The sequence below is a fragment of the Neolamprologus brichardi genome, chromosome 15, assembly GCF_056152115.1.
Source record: "Neolamprologus brichardi isolate AB-2024 chromosome 15, ASM5615211v1, whole genome shotgun sequence".
Lineage (NCBI taxonomy): Eukaryota > Metazoa > Chordata > Actinopteri > Cichliformes > Cichlidae > Neolamprologus > Neolamprologus brichardi.
In genome coordinates this window covers 34,885,039-34,909,559 of record NC_142118.1, presented here as the reverse complement: position 1 = coordinate 34,909,559, position 24,521 = coordinate 34,885,039, and the positions used below count along the sequence as shown (strand labels likewise).

At 39.9% G+C, this 24,521-nt stretch overlaps 2 protein-coding genes and 2 non-coding genes across 4 annotated transcripts; 1 reads left to right on the top strand and 3 right to left on the bottom strand.

Annotated features, from left to right (window-relative positions):
- Nucleotides 1-5,427: 5,427 nt before the first annotated feature.
- b3gnt7 (UDP-GlcNAc:betaGal beta-1,3-N-acetylglucosaminyltransferase 7) lies at nt 5,428-9,258 on the top strand. The gene is made up of 2 exons (XM_035908267.2): nt 5,428-5,661; nt 6,800-9,258. Coding segments are annotated over exons 1-2 (1,224 nt in total). The 5' UTR covers nt 5,428-5,659; the 3' UTR covers nt 8,022-9,258.
- Nucleotides 9,259-16,481: 7,223 nt separating this feature from the next.
- On the bottom strand, nt 16,482-23,970 carry nucleolin (nucleolin multifunctional protein). The gene is made up of 16 exons (XM_087852766.1): nt 23,791-23,970; nt 22,648-22,749; nt 22,447-22,543; nt 21,910-22,047; nt 21,293-21,550; nt 20,910-21,065; nt 20,605-20,682; nt 20,329-20,452; nt 19,804-19,940; nt 19,590-19,716; nt 19,181-19,317; nt 18,850-18,979; nt 18,383-18,516; nt 18,052-18,178; nt 17,432-17,712; nt 16,482-17,228 (listed from the first exon to the last, which is right to left on the bottom strand). The coding sequence occupies exons 1-16, from the start codon at nt 23,806-23,808 to the stop codon at nt 17,164-17,166; spliced, it is 2,109 nt and encodes a 702-aa protein (XP_087708892.1). The 5' UTR covers nt 23,809-23,970; the 3' UTR covers nt 16,482-17,163.
- LOC118454270 (small nucleolar RNA SNORA75) lies at nt 17,878-18,004 on the bottom strand. The gene has a single exon (XR_004843671.1). It is a non-coding gene; the product is annotated as a small nucleolar RNA SNORA75 (small nucleolar RNA).
- Nucleotides 21,641-21,780, bottom strand: LOC118453501 (small nucleolar RNA SNORA57). The gene has a single exon (XR_004843337.1). It is a non-coding gene; the product is annotated as a small nucleolar RNA SNORA57 (small nucleolar RNA).
- Nucleotides 23,971-24,521: the final 551 nt, after the last annotated feature.

The following is a 24,521-nucleotide window of genomic DNA, read 5'->3' as shown; positions in this document are numbered from 1 at the left end:
CGAGGAGGAGCACAATGCAAGGAAATGGACCGCACATGACAGACTGACGCACTGTCGCTGCCAGGTGTAACCCCGAAAGCTTCACTCCTGCTGGAACCGACCAGCTGCAATTACAACAGAGTGGAAGCTGCTGCTCTTTATCATAACAAAAGCATTGATAAAAACGGGGGGGGGGGGAACAGCTAAGGAAAGCTACCAGATGGAAACTGTGGTGACATGTCCAAGGTCCAAGAACGTTCAACATTTTCAATATAGTTGTTCACAACAGGTTCAGTAATAATAATGAATAATGTACTTTAAAAAAAACATATATATATATAGTGACAAAGTTTTTTTTTTTTTTAAATTTGTGCTTAAAAAAGTCCCACTTCTGCTACTAAACAGCCCTATATGACATCAGGATCACCGGCACCCTCTTTAGTTGTGTTTATCAGCAGGGAGCCATGTGCCATGTGCACTGCTGATAAAGGAGTGACGCCAGCCAAGAAGGGGCTGCATCCCAGTGTCTCCCCCACCTCCTGCTTCCTCCTGTCCCATTCCTTTGAACACATGCGTGAAGTCAAGCCCCGCAGCTGCTCTGTTAAAGACATGAAGCTCTCTGTTTTTGTTGTATTCGATTTATTTGACACAGGATTAGAAGAGATGAGATATTAACAGAAACATTCATACCAAACATTGTAATGTCCAAAGGACAAAGTGTGAATCAAACAGACTAAAAAATGAATGACATGTTTAACCTTTGGGAAATTCCTGTGAAACCAGTTAAACTTTTGTTATTGTGTATACACAGGATCAAATCCCTGCTGCAGGTTTTCAAGGATGCTTTAAATCTCACTCTCTGATATCTGCAGTCACCCAGAAAGACCTGTCTGTTGGTGACTTTAGCATTTCTGGATTTGTGCATGAGGGTCTATTTTTTAAGATTGCAAACAGTATTTGACACACAAAAAAAATCTCACCTTCTTAACCTTTCAACAAATCTTTTTCAATGGTTTACTCATTTACCCATTTACAAACACCAATGGCAGATAAGAGGCCGCTCGAGGTGCTGGCCTACCATCGAGAAGGTCTTGAGTTTACAGAGTGTCTTTATCAAGAAGGAGGTAGGCACGGGATTAGTGACTCATACCAGCTGAAAAGTACCACTGAGTGTTTTTTCACAGTTTGGCTAGAGTAATAAACCCATCACGCTAAGATTACAGCGAGGCAGAGTCGAGGCTCAGCTCAAACTTTGACCTTGAAAACAGCAGTTTAAAAAAAAAATCACACCAAGTATATAATTAATATCATTCAGTCAGCTTTCTCTTTGGTATGCTTCCGTAGGTCTAAATGAGTCATGTATTTTAACCAAAACAGGAGGTGCATCAGCACTAATACGGTGTTAGTGGAAACTTTTGTCAGCAAAATCAGCAAAACATGGAAAAAACCGTAGAGTGAAATGAATCTGACCTTATTTTAGTGTTTACTGAGCCTAATGAAGTCTGGTTGGCTATAAAGGGGAGCCCAGTGTTTACTTGTAGCCATGGCTGAAAGTGGCATTTATAACATGGCTTGGTGACACCTCCTTTGTTCTATTCTTTCTTAGAGAGAAAGGTCCTCAAGTGATGACTTGAGTGCAAAAAAGAAGGAAAGAAAAGAAACAATCTCCTTAGGATACCTTTTTCTTGTCCAGCAGTAAATTCTTTCATGGTGACCGAGGAGCTTGGAGTTGTATTTAAGAGGAAGAAGACATATTTTCCTAAGCATGTTCATTAGTGTTAGTTAGTTGACAAAGTAACGACAGACCAAAGTCCCTCAGGTATTAAACTTCTCCTTCCCCAAACCCTACTGCCAGTTTTTTTTTCTTTATTTTGTATTAAGAATATCCTTTTCTCATCCACTCAACTTCTCAGGCCTTTCAGCTCAACTCTTTCTAATTCCTCCATAAGCAGAATTAGACTGAAGTCATAAAGGAGTCGGCAAAGATTTTTGACAATTACCGTCGTTGGTGGTTGTCGACGTGAGGGACAGATATGAAAAGGGCGGGTCAAACTGTGTAAGTTTACCAGATGAGGGCAAAGATACGTTACGTTTTCGTGGCTAATGAAACTTAATGGTGTTCTGATAAATGAGCACCGGTGTGCCAGGAAGTAGATTCAATCTACTCCAGCAATTATTAACCCTTTCAACTCTGGCCTTAATCTTTCTTTGAGAACATTATATTTGCTTTCAGATGGACTAATCATCCCTGCAAGCTCTTTATATCTAGATCATGTAGCGTCTTCTCTTTTCACATTTTACTGGTATTAGATTGTTCAGTGATCGTGTTAGAGTTCTTTGATATAACTCTATGATGTGATCCACGATTGAAATATATATATATATACATATACACATATACATATATACATATATACATATATATATATATATATACACATATATATATACATATATACATATATATATATACACATATATATATACACATATATATATATACATATATATATACACATATATATATATATATATATATATATATATATATATATATATATATATATATATATATATATATATATCAAATCTGCAATGCAAATAAGGACTGTCAGCTGGAGAATGAAAATAGAAGAATCAAATCTGCAATGCAAATATATATATATATATATATATATATTTGCATTGCAGATTTGATTCTTCTATTTTCATTCTCCAGCTGACAGTCCTTATGTTGTCAGCGAAGTGGCCAGGGGAAAAGATCAGGTACCGTGATATCCACATCCAACCCACTCATCTGCAGAACTGTTACAGACTAAATCCACATAAGGGGAGGGGGCTGAAAAAAAAAATCTAAACGGAAAAAACACAGCCAGCAGGCAACAGGATGCACATGGCCCCGAGAAGGATGACTGGTTGGATTCAGGAAATGGGGAGAAAAGCAGAGGAAGGAGAGGTTTTGGATCGCAGCTGTGTTCGTATTAAAATATTCCTGTTTTGAAGCGCAGACAGACATTTTGTTGTTCTTTCTCCAGAAAACGAGGAGGCGGAAACACACGGTTTGCCACAGCGAGGGTTAAGAGCAGCTTTGGTTAAGGCAGCTCTGCAAGTAAAAGTTTCAGCCACTATTTAATTTAATCTATTGATTAAACATGTAATGATTGATTTGGGATTTTTCCCTTTGTTTCAGAGTAAGTAAGATTTGTGACTCACATTAAAGTTATGCTTTTATCCAAAAAGCAAACCTTCCTTGAGAATGGATCAAAGGCATCACTTGTATGCGATGTCAAAAGAAAAAGGAATTCTTTGTCATACAATGGCTGTCAATGGCCACAGACCTGATTAAAAAATAACTGTGTAGTTTGCTCTGCATTGCCTCATTGGCCCCAGCACCTCCTCTGTCATCAGTGGACAACCATAAAGCAATATTACAATACTTTAGCAAATCATTGGTGCTCTGTTATTTATTTTGCCCTTCCTAGAGAATAATGTGACAGGCCAAAGATTTATATACACCTGAAATAATCGATTTTAAAGTGGGAATGCTTAAAAAAAGCCTTTTCTGCTTATACAAAAAAATCCCATCCACACTATCCCACGGAAAAGAGATGTACACTAAGAGGTGAGAGGGTTGTGTTTTTGGAGAGTAAATCAGATTTAATCATACGGCAAATAAAGAAACACTTACTTAAAAGGTAAAAGCTCAAACGTGTGGGATATCTAATCAATTATTAACAGTAATTCACAGTTTAGAATAAATAATTTGGGATAACCAGCTGCTTTCGGCCACATCACAATGCAAAAATACTGAGGACAGAGTGTATCACTTGCTTTTTTCTTCTGTCGTGGCTACAGCCATAGAAAAGAACAAGAATATCAGTAAAAAAACACACTGAACCTAAAGCTAAACGGGGCTTAGTGTCAGATTTACTTAATAATAGTCTGATAACTGATATCTTGGGAGTTTCATTAGATTAACGCAAGTGGAGGTTGGACCTTAACAACGGAGTTCTCTGGCTGTTCAAAAGACTGTAAAAATGAGGAGAAATGAGGAAGACTTCCTGTAATCTAATATTGCTGATTAATTCTTATTTGCAAACATTTCTACGGGACTTACGCCAGATGTTAACAAAAACACCGGTTCCAACAATTATATTCAAATACCTGCCTTAAAAAAAAACCAAAGGAATTCTTTCTTCTTTCAGCTGTGTGACATTTCATGGGACTTATGTATTGTACTTGACTTCACTCTACTGCATTTATCTGACAAAGTTAATGGTTACTGTTCTGTATAAAGAGCTTATGTTGCTATAGCACGTCACGGTCTTTATAGGGCATGAGGTACAAACAAGTGAAATATGAAAATGCAGAGGAGAGCAAAGCGCGAGCTACCACTTTATGTTTCTTTAGATAAATAATCCAAACTATATATACAGTTTAGTTGGATAAATCTTTCTTGTTACAAAAGATATGGGTCTTCCTTCCTCCTCCATAACCATCTCTGTGGTCTGCCTCTTTTCTTCCTGCCTGACAGCTCCATATTCAACATATCCATGTCCAACCGCCAGCCTAATTTTGTCTCCAAGCCTCTCAACCTGAGCTGTCCCTCTGATGTACTCGTTTCTACAGTTGTGAATTGTGAGTGATCAGGAAAGGGACAATATAAACCCTCACACGATTCCTCAAAAGCATTCATCATAGCATTGCTACCCTCTCTTTTAGTCTTCTCTCTGTCACCATGTCATTCTTCTTCTCCCCAGTGCATACATCTACCTCTCCAGACTTTCTCCAGATACCACATTTCCTGTCCCGGCACCCTATCGCATGTTTTCTTTAGCGCCACAAGGACACCATGCAGCTCCTCTTGACTTATTTATGCTTCTACATCCACATTCTCAAAGCCAACATTGCATCTGTGGACCTCTTTCTCAGCTTAAAGCCATATTGCTCCTGACTGATGATCACCTCTCTTCTTAACCTAGCTTTAGCAACCCTTTCTTATAACGTGATGGCATGGATCATAAGTTTCATTCCCCTGTAGTCGACTACAGCTCTGTACATGACCCTTGCTCTTGAAAGTCGCCCACGCGCTTCTTCTCCATTCCTCAGGAATCCACAATTTTGTTGAATACTGGTGAAAAACTCCTCTGCCTTCTCTCCATACCCTCACAGATATGTGATCAGGACAAGCCACCCTTCCACTCTTCATCCGCCTCATACAGACGACATACGTCTACGTAAGTAAATAAAATGACAAGAAGGTCAATATTTGCTTTGTCGCAGGTTTAAGGGTAGTCGACTGATGATTAATTGGCCTGTCGTGGACACTATGCATCCCTCTCTGTTCATTCATTAACTGTTGCGTGTGTAGTCTAGGCTACGTAACGGCGGCTGAGCTTTTAAAGGCGGATCTCTGCGCCCGAGCGCACTCTCCGCGGCGCAGACCATACAGCGCACATTGGCACCACAGTCCCTGAAAACCTTTAAACTCTCTCTTAAACGGAACGCTTGATGCTTTAAGACTGTTTCGATGGAAAGGAATATTTAGCTTTTTTCCAAGAAGCGGAAATTACATAAAGCAAAGTCATTCTACCTTTAAAAAGAAAAAACAACAAAAACACTCAAAACTAATCGATCATCGCCGGCACATCATCACAAAGAATCTGACGCACAAGGAAAAATGTAAGTGGCGCATTTTATTAAAAGATTTAATTATTTTTTTTCGTCTGATCTGACCGTAACCTCTTTTTCACTTATTTCACCTGATTTTCTTTATCTTTAAAGTCTATTAGAAAGTAGGCTTGTCAGATAAGTAAAAAAGAAAAAAGAAAGAAAAAGGAAAAGAAAAGGAGAAAGCAACAATTTAACGTTGAGAATTAGCTTTTGAAATAACCAAACAAAGAAAAACCACAATATTTAGTGAAAAGCAAAATTAATCGATCTCTTATAGAGTTTTAAGGACTTAACCACATTATTATTGTTGTTATTATTATTACTGATGCTGTTAAGAACAAATACACCTGTCTGTAACTCGTAGCTGTGTCGACTGTGTGGCTTCAGGAGGGACTTTGTTTGAGGATGGGGGTGGGGGGGAGATAGTGATCTTCAGAAGTAGAGGGGCCCATGCAGGAATAGAGGAGTGTCTTATTGATCATGAATGCAATAAAGAGCCATATAGCCTGGCATAGAAGAAAATCTGAAGTACAATCCATGTTTTTAAAATCCACAGATGCTGGTTAAATAAGTCGTATTTCATGACTATTCTTCTATAGAAAGTTATATATCTATGGTGGAGTTTTTTTTCTCTAGAAACATGGTAATAGTGAAGCCTCTATAGGTTGTGTAATATATAAATGACGTTTCAAGTGAAAATTGTCCAGGTGTCATAGGACTTTCCCAACTACATTTTAGGCCATACACAAAACTACAAATGAATCTCTGGAGACGTGTGGGTATGCTGACAATCCGTGTGTCTTTTCTCTGTCTATACAGCGACATGTTTGTTATGTAGGTACCCTCCGAGGGTGTCGTGTTATAGTTTTGATGATTTTCGCCCTTTTTCGCCCCTTCGGTTTTTTTCTTAAATTTTCTTTAAATAAATAATCCTAAATGAACATCTGTCACTTTGCAATACACAAATCTCTGCAAAAATAAATAAATAATCTCTCATTGTTCGATATAAAGACCTGGAGGTAATCTTTGTATACACTGCACACATATGCCTTTCACTAACATTGTTTATATATTCAACTTTCCCTCTATTACAAGGTATAATGTTGTAGGGTCTAACTGGAATCCCGTGATTTTTATCTTCCCCCAGGAAGAATAGCAGAGATCGTTGGAGAGTGTACAAGAGGGTGAGTGTCATGTTTCTCCTAGCCGTGGTTGCGTTGGCCGTCCAGAGAGGGAGCATCAGCTTCGAGCTGGAGAGGCACGCTCGTTTGGATGCTGCTCAGGAAGCAGGATCTGGAGCTGACTCATACCTGCAGATAAAAAGTTTCTGGAAGTCTGGCAGCTACCAGTCAAAGCCAAAAGCTCCAACCACCGCAGAGAAGCCCAGAATCCCTGAGGACGGCAGGCCCACATTTTGGGATGTAAAGAGTTCCAACTGTAGCGCCAATGTCAACTTTTCTAAACACGAGTGGTTCAAGAACCTCGAGGACAGTTTCAAGCAGTTTTTGCTTTATCGGCATTGCCGATATTTCCCCATGACCCTCAACCACCCTGAGAAGTGCACAGGGGAGGTGTATCTGCTGATGGTGATTAAATCAGTGGCCACTCAGTATGACCGCAGGGAGGTCATCCGAAAAACATGGGGCAGGGAGCAGGTGGTGGACGGCAAAAGGATAAAGACCCTCTTTCTTCTTGGTAAGTCCTCCAATGAGGCAGAAAGGGCAAATCATCAGAAACTTGTGGAGTATGAAGACCAGATTTACAACGATATTCTTCAGTGGGACTTCTTAGATAGCTTCTTCAACCTGACTCTCAAGGAGACCCATTTCCTCAAGTGGTTCCATACTTACTGCTACAACGTGCAATATGTCTTCAAGGGGGATGATGACGTCTTTGTCAGCGTGACGAATATTTTTGAATACTTGGAAAACAGCAGACACAGAAAGAACCTGTTTGTTGGGGATGTGATTTTCAAAGCTAAGCCTATTCGTAAAAAGGACAACAAATATCACATCCCCCAGGCTTTGTATAACAAGACGCACTACCCTCCATACGCAGGTGGAGGCGGTTTTCTAATGGATGGAAGTCTCGTGAGTAGGCTTCACTGGGCCGCAGACACGCTGGAGCTTTACCCCATCGACGATGTCTTCTTGGGCATGTGCCTGGAGGTGCTTCAGGTCACGCCTGTCAAACACAACGCCTTTAAGACGTTTGGCTTGGTGAAAAATAAGAACAGCAAGTTGAACCGAGAACCTTGTTTTTTTAAGAACATGATTGTGGTGCACAAGCTACTCCCATCGGACCTCCAGCACATGTGGAATCTGGTCAACAGCGACCTAGTCTGTTCACAAAAGGTCGAGCTCCTATAGCTTGGCGAGAACACCGGGTGAACAGCGGCACCGAGCGAGCTCAGCCTTGCCTCGGTGACTGCTATGAGGAAGTGCAGGAGCCAAACTTCCTGGTAAAGTTGATCAGAAGCTGTATGTGCAGTGGAACCAGGACAATATTTGAATTTTCTGTGTGTGAGCAGTTGTGCAATTTCTTGAAGAGGATTATCAAAAGTAAATTATACAGAGCTTATTTTATTTTTTATTATTTTTTTAAGTTGAATTAGAATTGTGTGCTTACGTTGGCATTTTTAAGGACCAACCCCCGTCGGCACACAGATTCAGAGAAAACCAAACTGTGCTGCTAAATCAATGGGCATACTAAGTTGGTTAAGTTGTCATTAAGTTGGTGGTATTTTATTCTCTTGTGTCTTTTTTTAAAATGAGACTTATTCCTCTTTATCCTTCTGACATGATCTACAATTTTCCCGACAATTTTCCTGTCATGAATCACAACATCACCAAATCACACTGAACCCACTAATGTGAAAACAATTAATCGTGGTGGTGAACAAAATCCTAAATGCCTTTTATTTTATATATTATGTCTTTATTTTGGATTAATCGTAGGAAATCATGTTTTCTTGGGTGAATATCGAAAATATAGAGGCAGCTAGTATTAGTGGGACGCCCTAGGAGCCAGGGTACAGCCTGCAGTTATGCTAGCAGTCTTCATAGTGCTGCACGTTGCATTCATGTAGACAAGGATGTCATGCAGAGAAACAAACAACTCTCTCTACCTCAATGATTTGGACAAAAACTCTTTTGTCTTTGATCACGTTTGGTCACTATATCATGTCAACTCCTTCCTATGCAGTACCTGCTCCTAAAGTAAGATTGATACTGTCTGTACTGTAGAATTCCCTACACTCGCTGACTTGATCTGGAGCTCTTTTACATATATGCTAACTATCTGGGGGGGAAAACTACTTGCTACATACATGCTTTCTGTTGATTTGAATGTGCTGATATACTTGACGTGAATTTGGTTGAGGGGTTTACAATGACACTGTGAACTTAAATTCTTGCTGGTACGACCATTATGACATGTTAATTTAATCGTCTCCCGAGAAGAGGGGGGGGGGGCTGCCTTTTACTTTTAACTTAAGGCAACGGACGATAAAGGAATGTAAATGACCGATTGTGGTTGGTGGTGGTTGTGTCTGCATAATGTAAATATATGTAAAAATCGTCATGTACAGAGAATGCCATCTGTAAATAAATATCATGACAATTGACACTGTATTTGACTTTATCTACATCAAATGTCTGAAAATAAGATAAATCCAACAACAGTGGATTTATCTTCCCAAAGAAACTACGTGGAAGTAAAACCCAAGGAATTGTGGTATACTTTAACAGATACATTAGACGTTCAATGTGCCTACAGTAGAGAATTCTCGCTTGGGAGGGGAGTTGGGATTAAGGGCCGATCCAAAGACATGCTCAATAAAAATTAATAAATGTGTGAAAGATAAAGTGCTTAAAAAAGGCATAAAATATATAGTATTCTGTGCCAAAGCTCAAAGCTCTTGAAGTAGTAAGTTAGACTAATAAAACCCTACATGAATCCCAATCTATTTCCACTAGCGTAATATATGTGCTGAATAATCCAGCAGGTTGGATTATAGCCTGTTAAAAAACGACTTTTAGCTGCTTCCTCGATGACACGGGTGTGCCACTGCAGGTAACACCCTGCCTATCTGATTTGGCAGATTCCTACGCAGGATGCTTTTCCTGATGCAACCCCCCGAAGGATCTATCTTTGACAGAAGGTGGAAAGGATCTCAAAAAACTACAAACACGTCAGGCTTTCACTGAACTTTGTGCCCCTTTTTCCTCTTTTGTATTTGTCTTCAGAAATGCGCTGGCTACTTGTGGCATTTCCCACTTTTCCCCTTGTCCCCTTCTTATTACTGCGTCTCTTTTCAACAAGTCCGCTTGCTGAGACTGTTACACTGCAGTGACGCTATCTCACAAAAAGATAACGAGGGCATCGCAAAAGGAAACAAATACCCCCTTGTTTTCCACGATCTCTTTCAGGACAACAGAAGCCATGCAGAAATGGAATTTGCCTTCTCTATATTGTATTTCACCAGGACACATTCACTGGCACAAAAACCATAGCTTAAGTTTTATCTCTTTCCCCTTTGTTAAACAGAGTGATGGGAAGTCAAACCCACAAAGGATCGGAACTGAAATCTCCCCATTGTGAATTTGCTGTATCGGTGTGTTTTATTGAATATGAGCTGACAATAGGACTCAGCAATAGCTGAGTTTTAATTTTCCACACCGCATATAGCGAACAGGGAGTGACAACTAGTTTACACGGAGGTCAGTAAATAGTGACTGTACTGCAATGTACAATGGAAATGGTGAGAGCCAAAGGTATCTCCTCTGCCTTAATTGTGTTCCTATTTTTCAGCTGTTAAGCCGTCTCAAGGCTCAACTCAAGCACCCAAGCAAGCAAAACAGCCACAGCAAAGCAACCAATTCTTACTTCACTACCTTTGTAACCTCTACACTGAGAGGAACGCTAAAGGAGGTAAACATTCAGGAAACCCAGTACGCTCTGCTGAACTTCCAACACACATTCCGAGATTTTCCCAACCAAAGTGACAAGAAAAGAAAAACACAGGCTTATCAACCACTGGCCGACATTTACTTTAATCTAAAGTGAATTTCTCACCACGGTGACTGACAGCCAGTTTCCTAACCAGTCTGTAGACCAGGAGCCGAATATTTGCTAACACTAATTGGAGGAAGCTTTTGATGTCAGCGTGGCCAATGGGTGAGGTGGACAGAGATGCAAACCTTCACACCAACCCTCTATTTTCTTCAAAGACCTTTACAGCAGCAGCACTGACATAACAAAAGATGGGAATGTCTTCGCATAGACTTAGATTAAGAGCCGTCTGCAGGCTGACAAGTTGGAAATAAACTGCATATCTAATAGGTGTTTGTCACTGGCCCGAGGCAGAAAATCACACTGCTATGTAACAGTATCCCAGTGTTTGTTAATCGAAACTGCTATCCAGCATAGCAGTGAGTCAGATATGTAAACTGATGTATCCTTGGCACACACGGAAACTGTTTGCACTCAGGCACGAGAGCAGATACGGATATCACGGTGCTGATCAGTCAGTGTCACTATTATTGTTCCACGGTAGTGCCCTATAAACCCTGTTACAGAGGCTTTTTACATATTTCCCGTAAGACATGACACCGGAGGCAATCCCAGTGTTTGTTTAAGGATGTAAAAGCAGCAGTAAAACTTTACAGACTCCTCGTAATACCCACGAATGAAAAACCAAGCACATTTTTTTCAGTATTACAAGCATCCAGGAAATGTAAAAACGATACTATTGTAGTGAAAAAGTCATAGATGTTTGTAGGGCAGTACTGTGGAACAATATTGATACTGGGTTAGGATTAGGGTAGGCTAGGATTTGGGTTGTAATCCTCATGTATTTCTTAACTTTTCGGTGTAGTATGAATGGCAGTTGGGGAGGTGTTTGTCAACAGAAAAAGCTGTCCAACTTATAAAAATGCAATTTAAAGTTCAAATTCTATTCACTCCTTCACATTTCCCAAAGCCTTCCGGTGGGCCAGATTGAAGCCTTTGCCTGGCCGATTCTGGTCCCCGGGCCTGATATTTGGGATAACTGCTATAGACATTAAGACAAAAAACACTGTACAAAAACAATAAAGTTAATAAAGCTTGCACCTTTTCTTTCAAAAATATGTGTTTTGGATGGATAGAGTGGCATACTAAAAACCCCACAATCTTTACAGTCATTATCTGTGCTGCACGTAAGTGTTGTACATAAGTGAAGAGAACTAGAGCAAGATTATTTAGATTAGCTGATTATCAGATGAGACAACACTCAGTGTTTATTTATGTCTTCTTGACTGTCCATATAAGCTTACAACAGAGTCCTGAAACAGAAAAGAAAGCACGGCAGTCACTGTAGACGACCGTCACAAGGCCACAGAGAAACGCTAGCGTGACCTCTGTCAGTGTTGAAGGCAGGGAGGGGTCGGGGGTGGTACAACAAACCTCTCAATGGAGGTATTCAGTGGTGCCATCATCAGTGCCTCCTGCCCAGGCACCTACAGGAACAAAGATCCCTGTTCAGCTGGGAGAGCCATCTGATGGCAGCCTGGCGCTGTCTCCTGTCTGCTGGTGTCACTGACAAAAGACACTCCTGCCACAGGAACTCGGAGTCAGGTCGCACCGAGTCCTCTTACATGTGAACAATCAGAGATTACAGTAACAGCCGTCCTTTATAGAAGCGCTGTTTCCTGATAGTTTTTGTCACCTACCTGCCTGGATTACATAACCTTTTTTTGCTTCTTAAGATGACTTTTAGCATTTTTGCCATTATTTGATAGTTGATCATTGAAGATACACAAGATGATGGGGGGAGAGAAAATAGAACGATTATATTATATGTGTTAGAACCTCTCCTGCCCTTAACAAAAATACATTTTTAATGACACTCACACCTTTTGCCTTTTAGATAGATAAAGCATACACAGGAGTCACTTTGCTAAACTCTGACTGCAGCTTCTGGCTTGTGACAGGAATGTTGTTTGTGTTGCTTGATCAAAGTGGCTTAACATCATTCATGAGATTTGTTTGACATCGGCTAACTGTATCACTTTTTGTGCCTAACCCCTGGGTCAGATTCGAAGCTGGCTGCTGTATTTTATGATTTTGGCAATCTGCATAAAGAACTGCTTTCTATCAGACATCCATTACATCTGTGGTAAAGCGTGTTAAGACGAGTTGATTCGTACTTAGTGCAAATCTCTCAGGCTTATTTGCGCCTCAGCTTCAGTCGGCTTGCCCTCTAGCGGCACCATGTGGTTGACTTATTTAGTACAGCAGTATCTCAACGTATTCAAAGCACTCCTGTGACGTGATCCTCAGACAAAATAATCCCCTTCTTGTCTAATCTTTGGAATCTTTTTATGTTTTTTTTTTTTTTAATTTTAGGATCAAAGCCTGGTATTCCCATAGTCCTCATCGTGCTCGTTGTCCACTTTGTATGTGGTAAAATAAACCGCAAGTGTTCCCAACAAGCATTTTATTAACTTTTAGAGCTACCTTTGGCTGCTCCCTGATTCAGAAGGGGGGTTGCCATAGCCACAGGTGTATTTGATTTAATTTGAAACAATGTCACAGTTCAAGTCTTTCGATACATTTTTCACAGGTATCAAGTGTGTAAAGATAACAATAAGAGTTTTTGTAACCTGAGGGACAGGTATCCACGTTTTAATTCCCTTGCTCTGTGCTTAAAACAGCAGAGTTCATTAGGAGACAAACATTTATTAAGTAACTTGGCCCCAGTGTGTTCTGTTTGTATGCTTTGTTGTGTTGTATTATTAAAGAAAGAAATGCGGTTTAAACGAATCTGCTTGTGACAAAGTGGGTGAGAAGACCATTTGTCCATATTCTTAGTTAACATTCTTGTTTTGATTTAACCATATTTCACATGTAATCTGCAATAGGCAAACATCTACTATCCCAGGTTTGTTTATGTTTTGCACTCTTACAGATTATATAATATAATATAATATCTTGGTTTAAATCAATCCCTACAAGTTTGTTAAGTTAACGTGTTATTTATTTCAACTGTTAATTTGTATTGTTTAGAACTTACCTTACCTACCTGTCTTCCAGAAACAAAAGGAGGAAATGTAGTTTTACTTCCTGCTTTATACCTTCTGGTTCATCTGAGGTCACAGGAAGAGACCAAGTGCAGAAGGGGAAGAACTCTTATAATTTAATAAAGTAGATTTTAGAGGGTTTATGAAGAAATAGATTTATTGTTGTAATATGTATTGATTACACCACAGAGTTTATGTTGCCAGTAAAGAGGCGTAGTAGAGGTTTGAATATAATCATGTTCATCTTACCTACCTACTGAATGGAATAGTCCAGAGGAGAAATTGTTTGGTTAAGTGGACTATTTAAGCAGAAGAACTCAGGTGTTTCAAAAGAAAGGTTCAGGTCAGTGTAGCTGTGTGCAGTTTGACCTTAATTTCCGTTGATTTAAGTTCAGTTATGTTTATTTGAACTGAGTTAATTATAGAGTTGAGTTTCTTATTTGTTTCTTTGTAAATATTGTTTGGGTCACAAAATGGTGAATAAATCACTTGCTACACTGGACAGCATCAGTCTCCTGCACTTCTTTGACCGCTTAAGTCGAGTCCTACCACACTGCTTTTATGAGATGAAATCTTTAACGCTTAACTTTCATGACGATTAGCAAAAACTTTGCTTTGGAGCCCGAATGACTTTTAAGAGCCGAGAGGATAATCTAGTGACACTGTGTCATCATGCATAGGCTATAGCTTCTTGGGATAAAGCCCAATCAAATCAAGTCCAAGTTTAATTAGTTATATACAGGTAACAATGGCACATCACTACCAGCAATGAAATTCTTAGGTCAAAGCCCCTTAAAAAAACAAACCGACAAAAAAAACTAATTACACATACGTAACATAAATAAAGAAATATATAAATACAAATTACTAAAAATACTGTGGTGGCTGTAGTGCAGAGGTAATGTATTTACATGTACAGTGTGTGCAGTGATTGCACCAACTGTCTAATATTTCAGTAGTGCAGTAGAACTGATAGACTGTGGGTAGAAACTGTCCCTGAATCTGCTGCTGCGAGTCTGGATGCTCCTGTACCTCCTACCTGATGGAAGGAGTGTGAGAGGTGTATGGCTGTGGTGGGTGGGATAAGAGAGGATCTGTGGGGCCTTCCTCCTACAGCGCTGTCAGTAGAGGTCCTGGATCCTTGTTCTTGCTGATGTTAAGAGGCAGATTATTGTCCTGACGCCATGATGTCAGGGCTCTTAGCTCTGCAGTCCTCCAGGTCCTCTCACAACAAACCCTGTTTTTCTATTCAGATCTTTCTTACTCTGTATATTCAATATGAACACCGTGACCATACATACATTCCAGAGGTTTTAGGTTTATGAAATTTCATAGTTAAACAAATAAAAAAACTGCTGGTCTACAGATCACAAACATCCAAAATAATGTAATGAATTGCGAATAGAGTCAATTCACACTAAGGTTTTGGAGAGAATCCCAATAATGGAGCAAGCCTCTATGAGCGAGCAATTTGCAATGGTGAGAAGGAAAAATTCCTTGTAATAGGAGGAAACCTGAAGTAGAAGCAGGCTTGGGGACGGACAGCCATCTGTATTGATGTACTCATCTTTAAAGCAGAAAGGTTTGTTTCCTGAATACAAGCGTGAATTGCTAGATTATGATATTTCCATATTATGAGGTCTTTAAAAAGGGGCCGATAAAAAGAAACCAACACTGATGAAATAGGATCTCTTTCTCATCTTTGGATTTCAGCACTTTCAGAACAGCCTGTTTATAATGATGCATGCATTCAGTAATTCTAATTAGAAACTGTTTCTACAATTTCTAGGGCTGATTACAATAACCTCAATTTCTTGTAAACTTATGGGTGATTCAGGCCTTTAACCTCCTAAGACCCAAACTCTTCCATGGCATTCATTTTTAATTTCTCTTTGATATTTCGGCATATTGGGACCCGATGAATGTAAAAACGAAGAATTACCAGATTTTATTTTTGACCTTATTTTTGATTTTAAGAAAAATAAGCCACATATAAGGATATTCGTTTAAAATTTTGATAGAACTGTAGCAGTATAATGTCCTCGTAGGTGGATATCAGGCTTTTCTAGAGTAAGATTGAGTATTTTGGTCTAGATAACCCAAAATGTGATGTCCACGTATGTGGACGCCAGGTCCTAGGAGGGATAAGCCTTTAGTTGTATCATCCGGTCCACAGCAATCAAACTATATGCATCGTTTTCTAATATTACCTTGTAAAAGGAAAGCATGTATAATGTAAATAGAACTGATCCTAGCACAGAAGACTGTGGCCAACTTATGTTAAATAAGATTACTCCCAATTTAAATATACAACTGTCTATCAGATATGTGACACAACCACAGGAGTGCATCTTTTAATACTAACAGGATCGCTGTAGAATATTGTGATTAATATTATCAAACACTGCACTCAGGTGTAACACAACAAGTACACAGTGCACTTTCAGAGACCAGGGATATTTATAACCTTCACCAGTACAGTTTATGTGCTATGGTCTGTTTCTGTCAGTAAACCCTGACTGAAACATCAAAGAGATAATTTCCTTCCTATACTTTGTTAGTTTTTCACAAACTTTTGAAATTAGAGGAAGATTGGTCTATAGTTTGATAACTTTAGCTGGAACTGATGGTTTTTTTGAGTAGTGGTTTAATTAGAGACAACTTAAAGTCTGCACATATCCCACTGACAGAGAAACTGATCAGCACTAGTGAAAGTGGACCCGGTCTAAAGGACATGACTTTGAAGACAAATTATTGCAAGAGTCATTTAAAAATCACCACATACAAGGTTTTAATCGTCTGAAAATCGTCAGATGGGGAAGAAAAAAAAAAAAAATTAGTCAATGCACTACAAATATTTTATGTTACATAGATTAGAGGTCTTTCATCTGCAACTCAGACATCGACAGCATCCCACAAAACAAGCAAAAATGTGAACATTTGTCATTCTCAACATCCAACTCATGAGGAAGGACTCAATGCTTATCAAAATATGCTTTGCACATTACAGTAAAAATTAGCTTCTAAAGTAAACTAAGTGACAAAATAAGAACAAAACATATGGATACAAGTGTATTTCTTTTTACAAAAGGTAAAACGAAATCATACAAACGGTTTAAATTTACACAATGTATCTGACAAAACCAAACATTTTTCACAGCGAACCTGATCTATTCCATTTTATTCCTCCAGAAAAGCAAGTGTGCTTCAGGGGCGTGAGGTGCAGGTTTGCATTTAGGACATTCAGTATTCACGTCTTGATTAAGCTGAAAAGGTCAGAAGTACCATTCTGGCACAGAAGGGGGATGGAAGGTCTGAGGGGTCTAAATAAAGGGCTAAAATGCCCGTTAACAGTTAAATATATACCAATGACGCTTTGTGGAATGTCCAAAAGCTCTGAAAACTGATGCAACCAGAGTCCTTTCAAAAAGTAAAATAGACTAAGACTTTAGTCATCAAACTTTATTTTCTTCCCCTGGGGTTTGCCTCCAAAACCGCCGCCACCTCTTCCACCTGAAACAAGAAAGACGGGCAACTTAATCTACCAGGCAGCATGTTTAGCTATTTTACAAAACAATGATAAAGAGGCACACTTAGACATCGCTCGGTTTCAGTTAACTCTTGGAACAACAAATGTAAAAATCTACCAGCTTAAAGCTGCAAGTCAGTTAAAAGATGATCACAGTAGCCACAGGTTTAGGAGTTTAATCCCTTACCTCCGAAACCACCGCGTCCGCCTCCGCGTCCACCTCCACGAGGTCCTCCTCGTCCTCTTCCACCGCCACCACGACCACCAAAACCGCCAAAGCCACCACGGCCTCCTCTGCCGCCACCTCGACCGCCGAAGCCGCCACCACCTCGGCCTCCACGGAAGCCACCTTCACCCTTGGGCTTGGCGTAGTCCAGAGTCACCTTGCTGCCGTCAATCTCGCCATCCTCCATTGCCTCCTTAGCTGCTTTGCAGTCATCCTCATTGCTGAAGTCCACAAAGCCGAAACTATAGAGCCAGACAGGTTAGGGGACGAGATAAAGGAAAATGGTTCTAATTAATAAATGTAATTCTAATGCAGTGCCATGAATTAAACTACTTTACTTTGTTGGGTGAAGTATTGGTCTTTAAATAACTCATCTGAGCAAAGTGGTCTAATTCAAACCACATCGAGTCTGTTTCACATCAGACATGGGCAACTGCCACTCAGGCAGCTGCCTGTTTAACTGCGACTTTGCTCTCCTTCTCATACGAAACCGTACACTGTCATTGTTAGACAGAGCGGTGCTCAAGAGAAGTGCTGGAGAAGAAGAAGGAGGAGGAGTGTTTCCACCTGTTCAAACTTACCCCTTTGATGACCCTGTATCTCTGTCTGTCACTATCCTGGCTGCTACAGCACCCTCAAAGGCATCCTTGAGGGTCTCTTCTGTTGTGTCCTCAGAGAGACCCTTGACAAACAGGGTTTTAGTTGGACCTGGTAGAGAAGATGGCATCATGTAAATAAGCAAAATAATACCCATCTGGGCAAATCTAGACAATTCAACAAATTAAAATTCATGGAAAGATCAGCTCAGGACTTGACTATCTTTGAATCTTCACAGAGTTTCAGGAGATAAAGATTTCATCACAGCTGGCAGAGTCTTAACTAAAAAGACAACTGATTGGTTTCATGACCTACCTGAGTTTCCCCTGTTCCAATCTCTGCTCTGGCTGTACTCCAGTCGGATTGATCGGCCTTCAATTTCTGTGTTGTTGAAATTTTCTAGAGCATCTTTAGCATCATCTGTGCTCTCAAACTCCAGAAAAGCAAAACTAAGGAGAGAAGAACAACGATAGAAAAAGAGTCAAAATCTGTTTTGAAATACTTCATCTGAATGTCTTGCTGGGGGCTATCAGGGTTAAAATGTTTTAATTTTGTCATTTTACAGAGTTTACTGTAATTGTTGCACAGCAGACATAGGCAACACCCACGTAGGTGGGCAGGCCTGTTCTAACTGCACTGGCTCTACTTCTCGTGCGAATCCAAGTACTATCATGAAGATTTACAGGAGCTCAAGAGAAGGCGCGGGTGTTTTACACACCATGACTACATTTGAAAGCTTGAAAGCCCTCATTGGGGTTACCCGTGGCCACGCAGACACTCACCCTTTGGGTCTGCCATCTCTCTGTGGAATCCTAATAGAAACAGCTTTCTCAAATGTGGACTGCAGCACTTCCTCTGTTGCGTTGAAGGAGAGATTGTTCACGACCAGGGTTTTGCTGGCTGCTTCAGATGCTACAAAAAGAAAAGATGAAACATTCTTCAGCTGTCTTATGTTATGTTCACCATAGATCAGTACACTTGCAGAACTATACATACAAACACAGACACTTTCATTAAGAGTATAGATACTTATGCATTATAATAATTGAAATTATTAGAACTGCTTGTTACAAGTAGTTTATCTCACAGTTTTACAAAATATCTCAAGCCTACCTGATGCTCTGGCTCCCATGTGGCTCTTCTCTCCAGTATAGTCAATGATGATGGATCTGCCCTGCACTTCAGACCCCTGGGTCTCCTCCATCGTCCTCTCTGCATCAGCCTCAGTTTTGAACTCTACGTAAGCAATACTGTAAAAAACAAAAACAAGGAACATACTCTTTAAAAAAAAAAAGGAACTGAGTGATAATGATGAAACGTAATCAGCAGTTCATGTTCTACAACTACTGCCCATAACTTCAACTGTTTACTGTGCTACCTAGGATTATCAGTCCAAACTTGTAGAGTCTGAGTTAATAGTAATAATTTAGATAATCAATAATTATTAATTGCTGTGCTTCTTATATAGTTTTCCCAACCACTGTCTAATGTACGAAACATTTACAACCTAGCTTGTTCTTACCCTTTGTTTGAAGTATTCTGGCCAGGAGGCACCCGGATTTCTACTGCGTCTTTAAAGATCTCTTTCAGGTCATCTGCCGTTGCGGAGAAGGGAAGGTTCTTCACAAACAGTGTCCGTGCGTCCTTCTCTGTGGGCCATATGTCAGTGTCAGTGCGAGTACAGGAACAAAATTTTCCACCCACAAAGAAATTTTTCAATTCATGACATCCATTACCTTTTTTGCTGTCTTGCGAGCCTTCTTTGCTGCGGGCCTTTTCCAGTTTCACTTCCTGGCCCATGACCTTTTTGCCATTGAGCTCCAGGCCCTTCTGCAGGTCCTCCTCAGATGCAAAGTCCACATAGCCAAATTTCCTGTAGAGTTAAAAATGCAAGCAACATCAGACATGCCACCTTCAATGAATTGTCACAGACCAGCTTCTTTTTTTAACTTTACCAATAAAACAAGGGTGCTGTCATGCCATTTACAATGACAGGATACTTTAATATCATATCATACCATAAATTTAACTGGTTAACTGTTAAATTTTAACAAACTAAGTAAACCATTAACTTGTTTCTATCAACCGGTAATGGCCAAACTGTCTTCAGATGTTAATCTCAACTGTATCATGGTGATACAAACACAGCTGATATTTGCAATACACTCAAATTCAATCACTTATACCCAACGAGTGATAGGCAAGAATAAGCCAATCAGAAGGGGTTAACTATTATGATTTGTTTTAAATATAATTCTTACTTGTTTCCTCCTAACCGGACGTCTGTGATCTCGAGGCCGTTCTTGGAGAAGAATTTCCTCAGTGAAGCTTTGATCTCATCAAAATCTTTGCTTGAGTTCAAGTTTCCAACAAACAGAGAAAACGCTGGCAAACAGGAAAACACTTCAATTACTTTTGGTGTAAAAATGCATTATTGACATTTATGTTGACATAAAGGAGAATTTTAGGATTAGCATTAAGCCTCTTGTTGATAAACGTAAAGAAAGCTAAAACAGGCAGAATATATTTATTCTTACCCTGTCCTTCTGACTTTGCTTTCTTGGCAGGTGGAGTGTCCTTTTTGCTCTCAGCCTTCCTCTTTGCAGCTGTGGGTTCTGGTCAGAAAGGAGAATGACGACAAAAACAGTAAGTGAGTGGGGCAGTGAGTCTTCATTGTCCACATCATCAACAAAGACTAAAGTTCAGTACATAAGCCATCTTACAGCACACACACATCTTTATTATAGGGTGGTGGTCCCTTTTAAGTGACTTTATAAAAACTGGGAGAATAACACTTTCACTTAATTTTTATTTATTTATTTATTTAAACTCCCAAACTTACTTTCTTCTTCCTCCTCATCATCGTCGTCCTCCTCATCGTCATCTTCTTCGTCATCCTCCTCATCTTCTTCAGACTCTTCCTTGGCTTTAACCATGCCTGCTTTCTTTGCCTTGGTGGCTGCTGGAGCAGGAGTAGTGTCCATTTCCTCTTCAGAGTCTAAAAAGCAGAATCAATGCCGAAGACGTAAATCACACAGTAACTGTGGCCGAATTCAAGTGCATTGAAAACAAATAAATTTTTAAAATTACTGTGTGTCAGATAGTTCAAAAGGTGACATCATACGTGATCAGTATTAAGTCCCTTGTTGATCATCATACAGTGTTAACTATTTCAAAGACAGAGGCTCCTGTTAAAAACAAAAAAAATGTGAGGATCAGTCTTACCATCATCATCGTCTTCATCATCGTCTTCTTCAGATGACTCTTCTTTAGCAGGCTGAGCCTTTGCAGCCTTGGCTGCAGGCTTTGCTGGAGTGGCCTTCTTGGGGGGCGGGGCTTCCTCTTCTGACTCGTCATCGTCATCTTCATCATCATCATCAGAGGACTCCTTTGCAGGCTGAGCCTTTACTGGGGGCTTTGCTGCAGGCTTAGCAGCTTGCTTGGCTGCCTTCTTGGGTGGTGGGGCCTCTTCTTCAGATTCATCTAGACAAGAAAAAAAAACGAGTTTGTTCGTTTCGTTTTAATTGCAGAAATTTTCAACAAACCCTCTTTAGAGTTCAAAAAAGGGCATTAGGTTGTAACAGCGATTGAGGATAGGACCGGCAGACAGCAAAATACACACCGGTACCGAAGACATAGCGCTGTCTTTGTTTTTCCTCCGTACATTACACACATGAGTACTAAACAACCACATGCATGCCAAGAAATGGAGGATGTTTTGTGACACATTACATCACCAGACTGTTAGCACAAATACTTGGATGAGATTAAAATGAAGCCATCGACAGTTTTCTTAAAAACACAGTACAACGGTAATTACTATCAGTCACTATGAGCCTTACCATCCTCCTCCTCCTCCTCCTCATCATCATCATCATCTGACTCCTCTGCTTTTGCAGCAGCTGCTGGTGCTTTTTTAGCCGGAGTTGCTTTTGCAGGTGTCTTCTTTGGTGGGGGGGCCTCCTCCTCTGATGATTCGTCTATATATAATACATAGCAAAATCGTCTTAGACAATATTATGCTCATTTTAAGATTTTATCTTATTTAGATCAAGAATGTATATTATGAATTTAGACAACACGACACATTCACCAGTTGAGTGGAAACAGCAGTTTTCATAACTCTGAAGGTTTTGTTTCTAAAGACCATCTGTTTCACTGTTGTAACTAAATGTCAAAAACAACGTCTTTCTTAACTGAGGCCTGATGCATTTAATAATGTTAGAGGGACTCACTTTCTAACATCTGGAAAACAAACAAAGTAGGTCAATCTCTATATATTAAAGTCCAGACTAAATTACACCTACATACTGGTTATGTAAGATACGTGAGATATGAGTATCATTCAATTATTTTCATTTTGGTCCTTTATTACTTACCAGAATCATCATCTTCACTTTCTGCTTTTTTGGCAGGAGTGCCATTTCCAACAACTTTGGCTGGTGTGGCTTTCTTCACCGCTTTAGGTGCAGGAGCCTGCAGTGTTTAAAAGAAATTTATAATAATAATAAAAAACACTTAATACCACATTTTACATTTCATTTTCTAGCCATAAAATACTTGAGAGAACGTCTTTGTACCTCTTCTTCCTCATCACTGCTGTCCTCTTCGCTGGATTCCTCCTCAACTTCTTTAGGGGGTGGAGGGGCTTTTTTCTTCTGAGCTGCTTGCTTATTTGCTGCCTTCAAAAGAAATCCCGGAATGCAAAAATTGTTATTACCAATGTTTTTAAAACCCAACAATAATGGAGCCCTACAAGTAGCCAAGCATAGATTCCGGTAAAGAAGAGGGTCTAACAATCATGGCACCCGCTGCAGCATGTCCGCAAACATGAGGGGGCTTTAGGCCACGTGGAATTCCACGGTTAAAATATAAAACAGGAGAGCCGTGCTGCTGGTTCAATAATTAAATAATCAACGACAAACTGTTACGTGGGTTTAAAATAAGCCACTCAAATGTTAACTGTGCGCGCCAATCGGGTTTCTCGGTTTTGGTTGCTTGCCTCGTGTGTCACTCAGAGCAGGCGCAGAACCCACGTGGAGCTCTAGAGGTCGGTCAGCTAGCATGCTGGGTAATTTTACCATTTGCTGACAAGCATTAAAGAAAGGATTATATTTATATATATAAACATATATGCCGAACAGTTATCTAGAAAGTCTGTTACGTGACAGAAAGTGTTTAAGTGGGGCAATTTAAACTTCGCACCGAGAACAACCAATATTTCCACAAAATGAAGTAAATTAGAATCAAGTCCGGGTATGAATGCGCTAATGCTAGTTGTTAAGCTAGCCGCGTGCTCAAATTTTCGGTTTTTACAACAGTTTTCTAACAAATGTTGGTACAGGTTGGCAGGCTGGCCATAAATCGATTTTGTTATATTCTTTCTATACGCCATACTTAAATCGAGAGCGCGCACGAAATCCACACTAAGCAGCGGTTTAGCTTAGCAGGCCAGAGAGCCAAAAGCGAGGCACAAACATGGCTGATCGCAAACGAAAAAGGCGTAGTAAATGCGGCAACACCGCCACCATGTTGATTCATTTTTTTTTTAAAAAAAGGCGACAATCGCTGCTTTACCTGAGCGGACATTTTCTTTTTCCGCGAATTCACCCCCTTTTTTTAAACAAACGCACCAACTTCTGCTTAAAGGCCTCGTGCGTAAACACAAGCCTTCTTTCTATCAAACGCACGCACCATTTTAAAATAGAATGACGTAATCTTACCTTTGCTAACTTCACCATTGTGCTGTTGTGGGTTTCAATAAAACACGAGAAGCTGGACGTCTGAAGATGAATTTAAAAAAGAATAGCTAATGTATGCACGTGGACCTGCCTACTCGATGGGACATTGGACAGGAAAGACAGAGACGACGAAGACGCGCTTGATACTCCCCTTCTTCGCGCGCTCTCGCCGACCCGCCCACATGACTATCTCTACCAATCAGAAGCTAATGTATTTGCATCGTGCCCGCGCCTCACCCCACATACAGGAAACATTGAATTTTACTACTCTAAGGAAATACTGTTTAACTATTCTCGTCTCACTATATCACTAAATACATGACAAAAATACGAGGCAGCACTGTCAAATCTACCGTGTTTAACCTTTAAAGTCAATGTTATGACAGTCTGTATTTAATATGAACATGTATTATTTACATTGCTATTATATAATTATTATTATTATTATCATGGTTTTGTTTTTAATACACGTATAGTTATATATGTTTACAGTTAAAATCTTAAAGAAAACTATTTTCGGCAATTTCCCGGACTTAACGCTACAGAAACCATATACAGCTTATTGTCACATATCCCATGCAGCTGTTTACATGGCCACGTGGTTCGGCACCGGTTGCCAAACTATCGACCACGTGTAGTCCACCACGAGGTACACGTTACACTATTAAACAGTGATAGTTCCCAACTAGTATAGTATAGTATAATCTAAATAC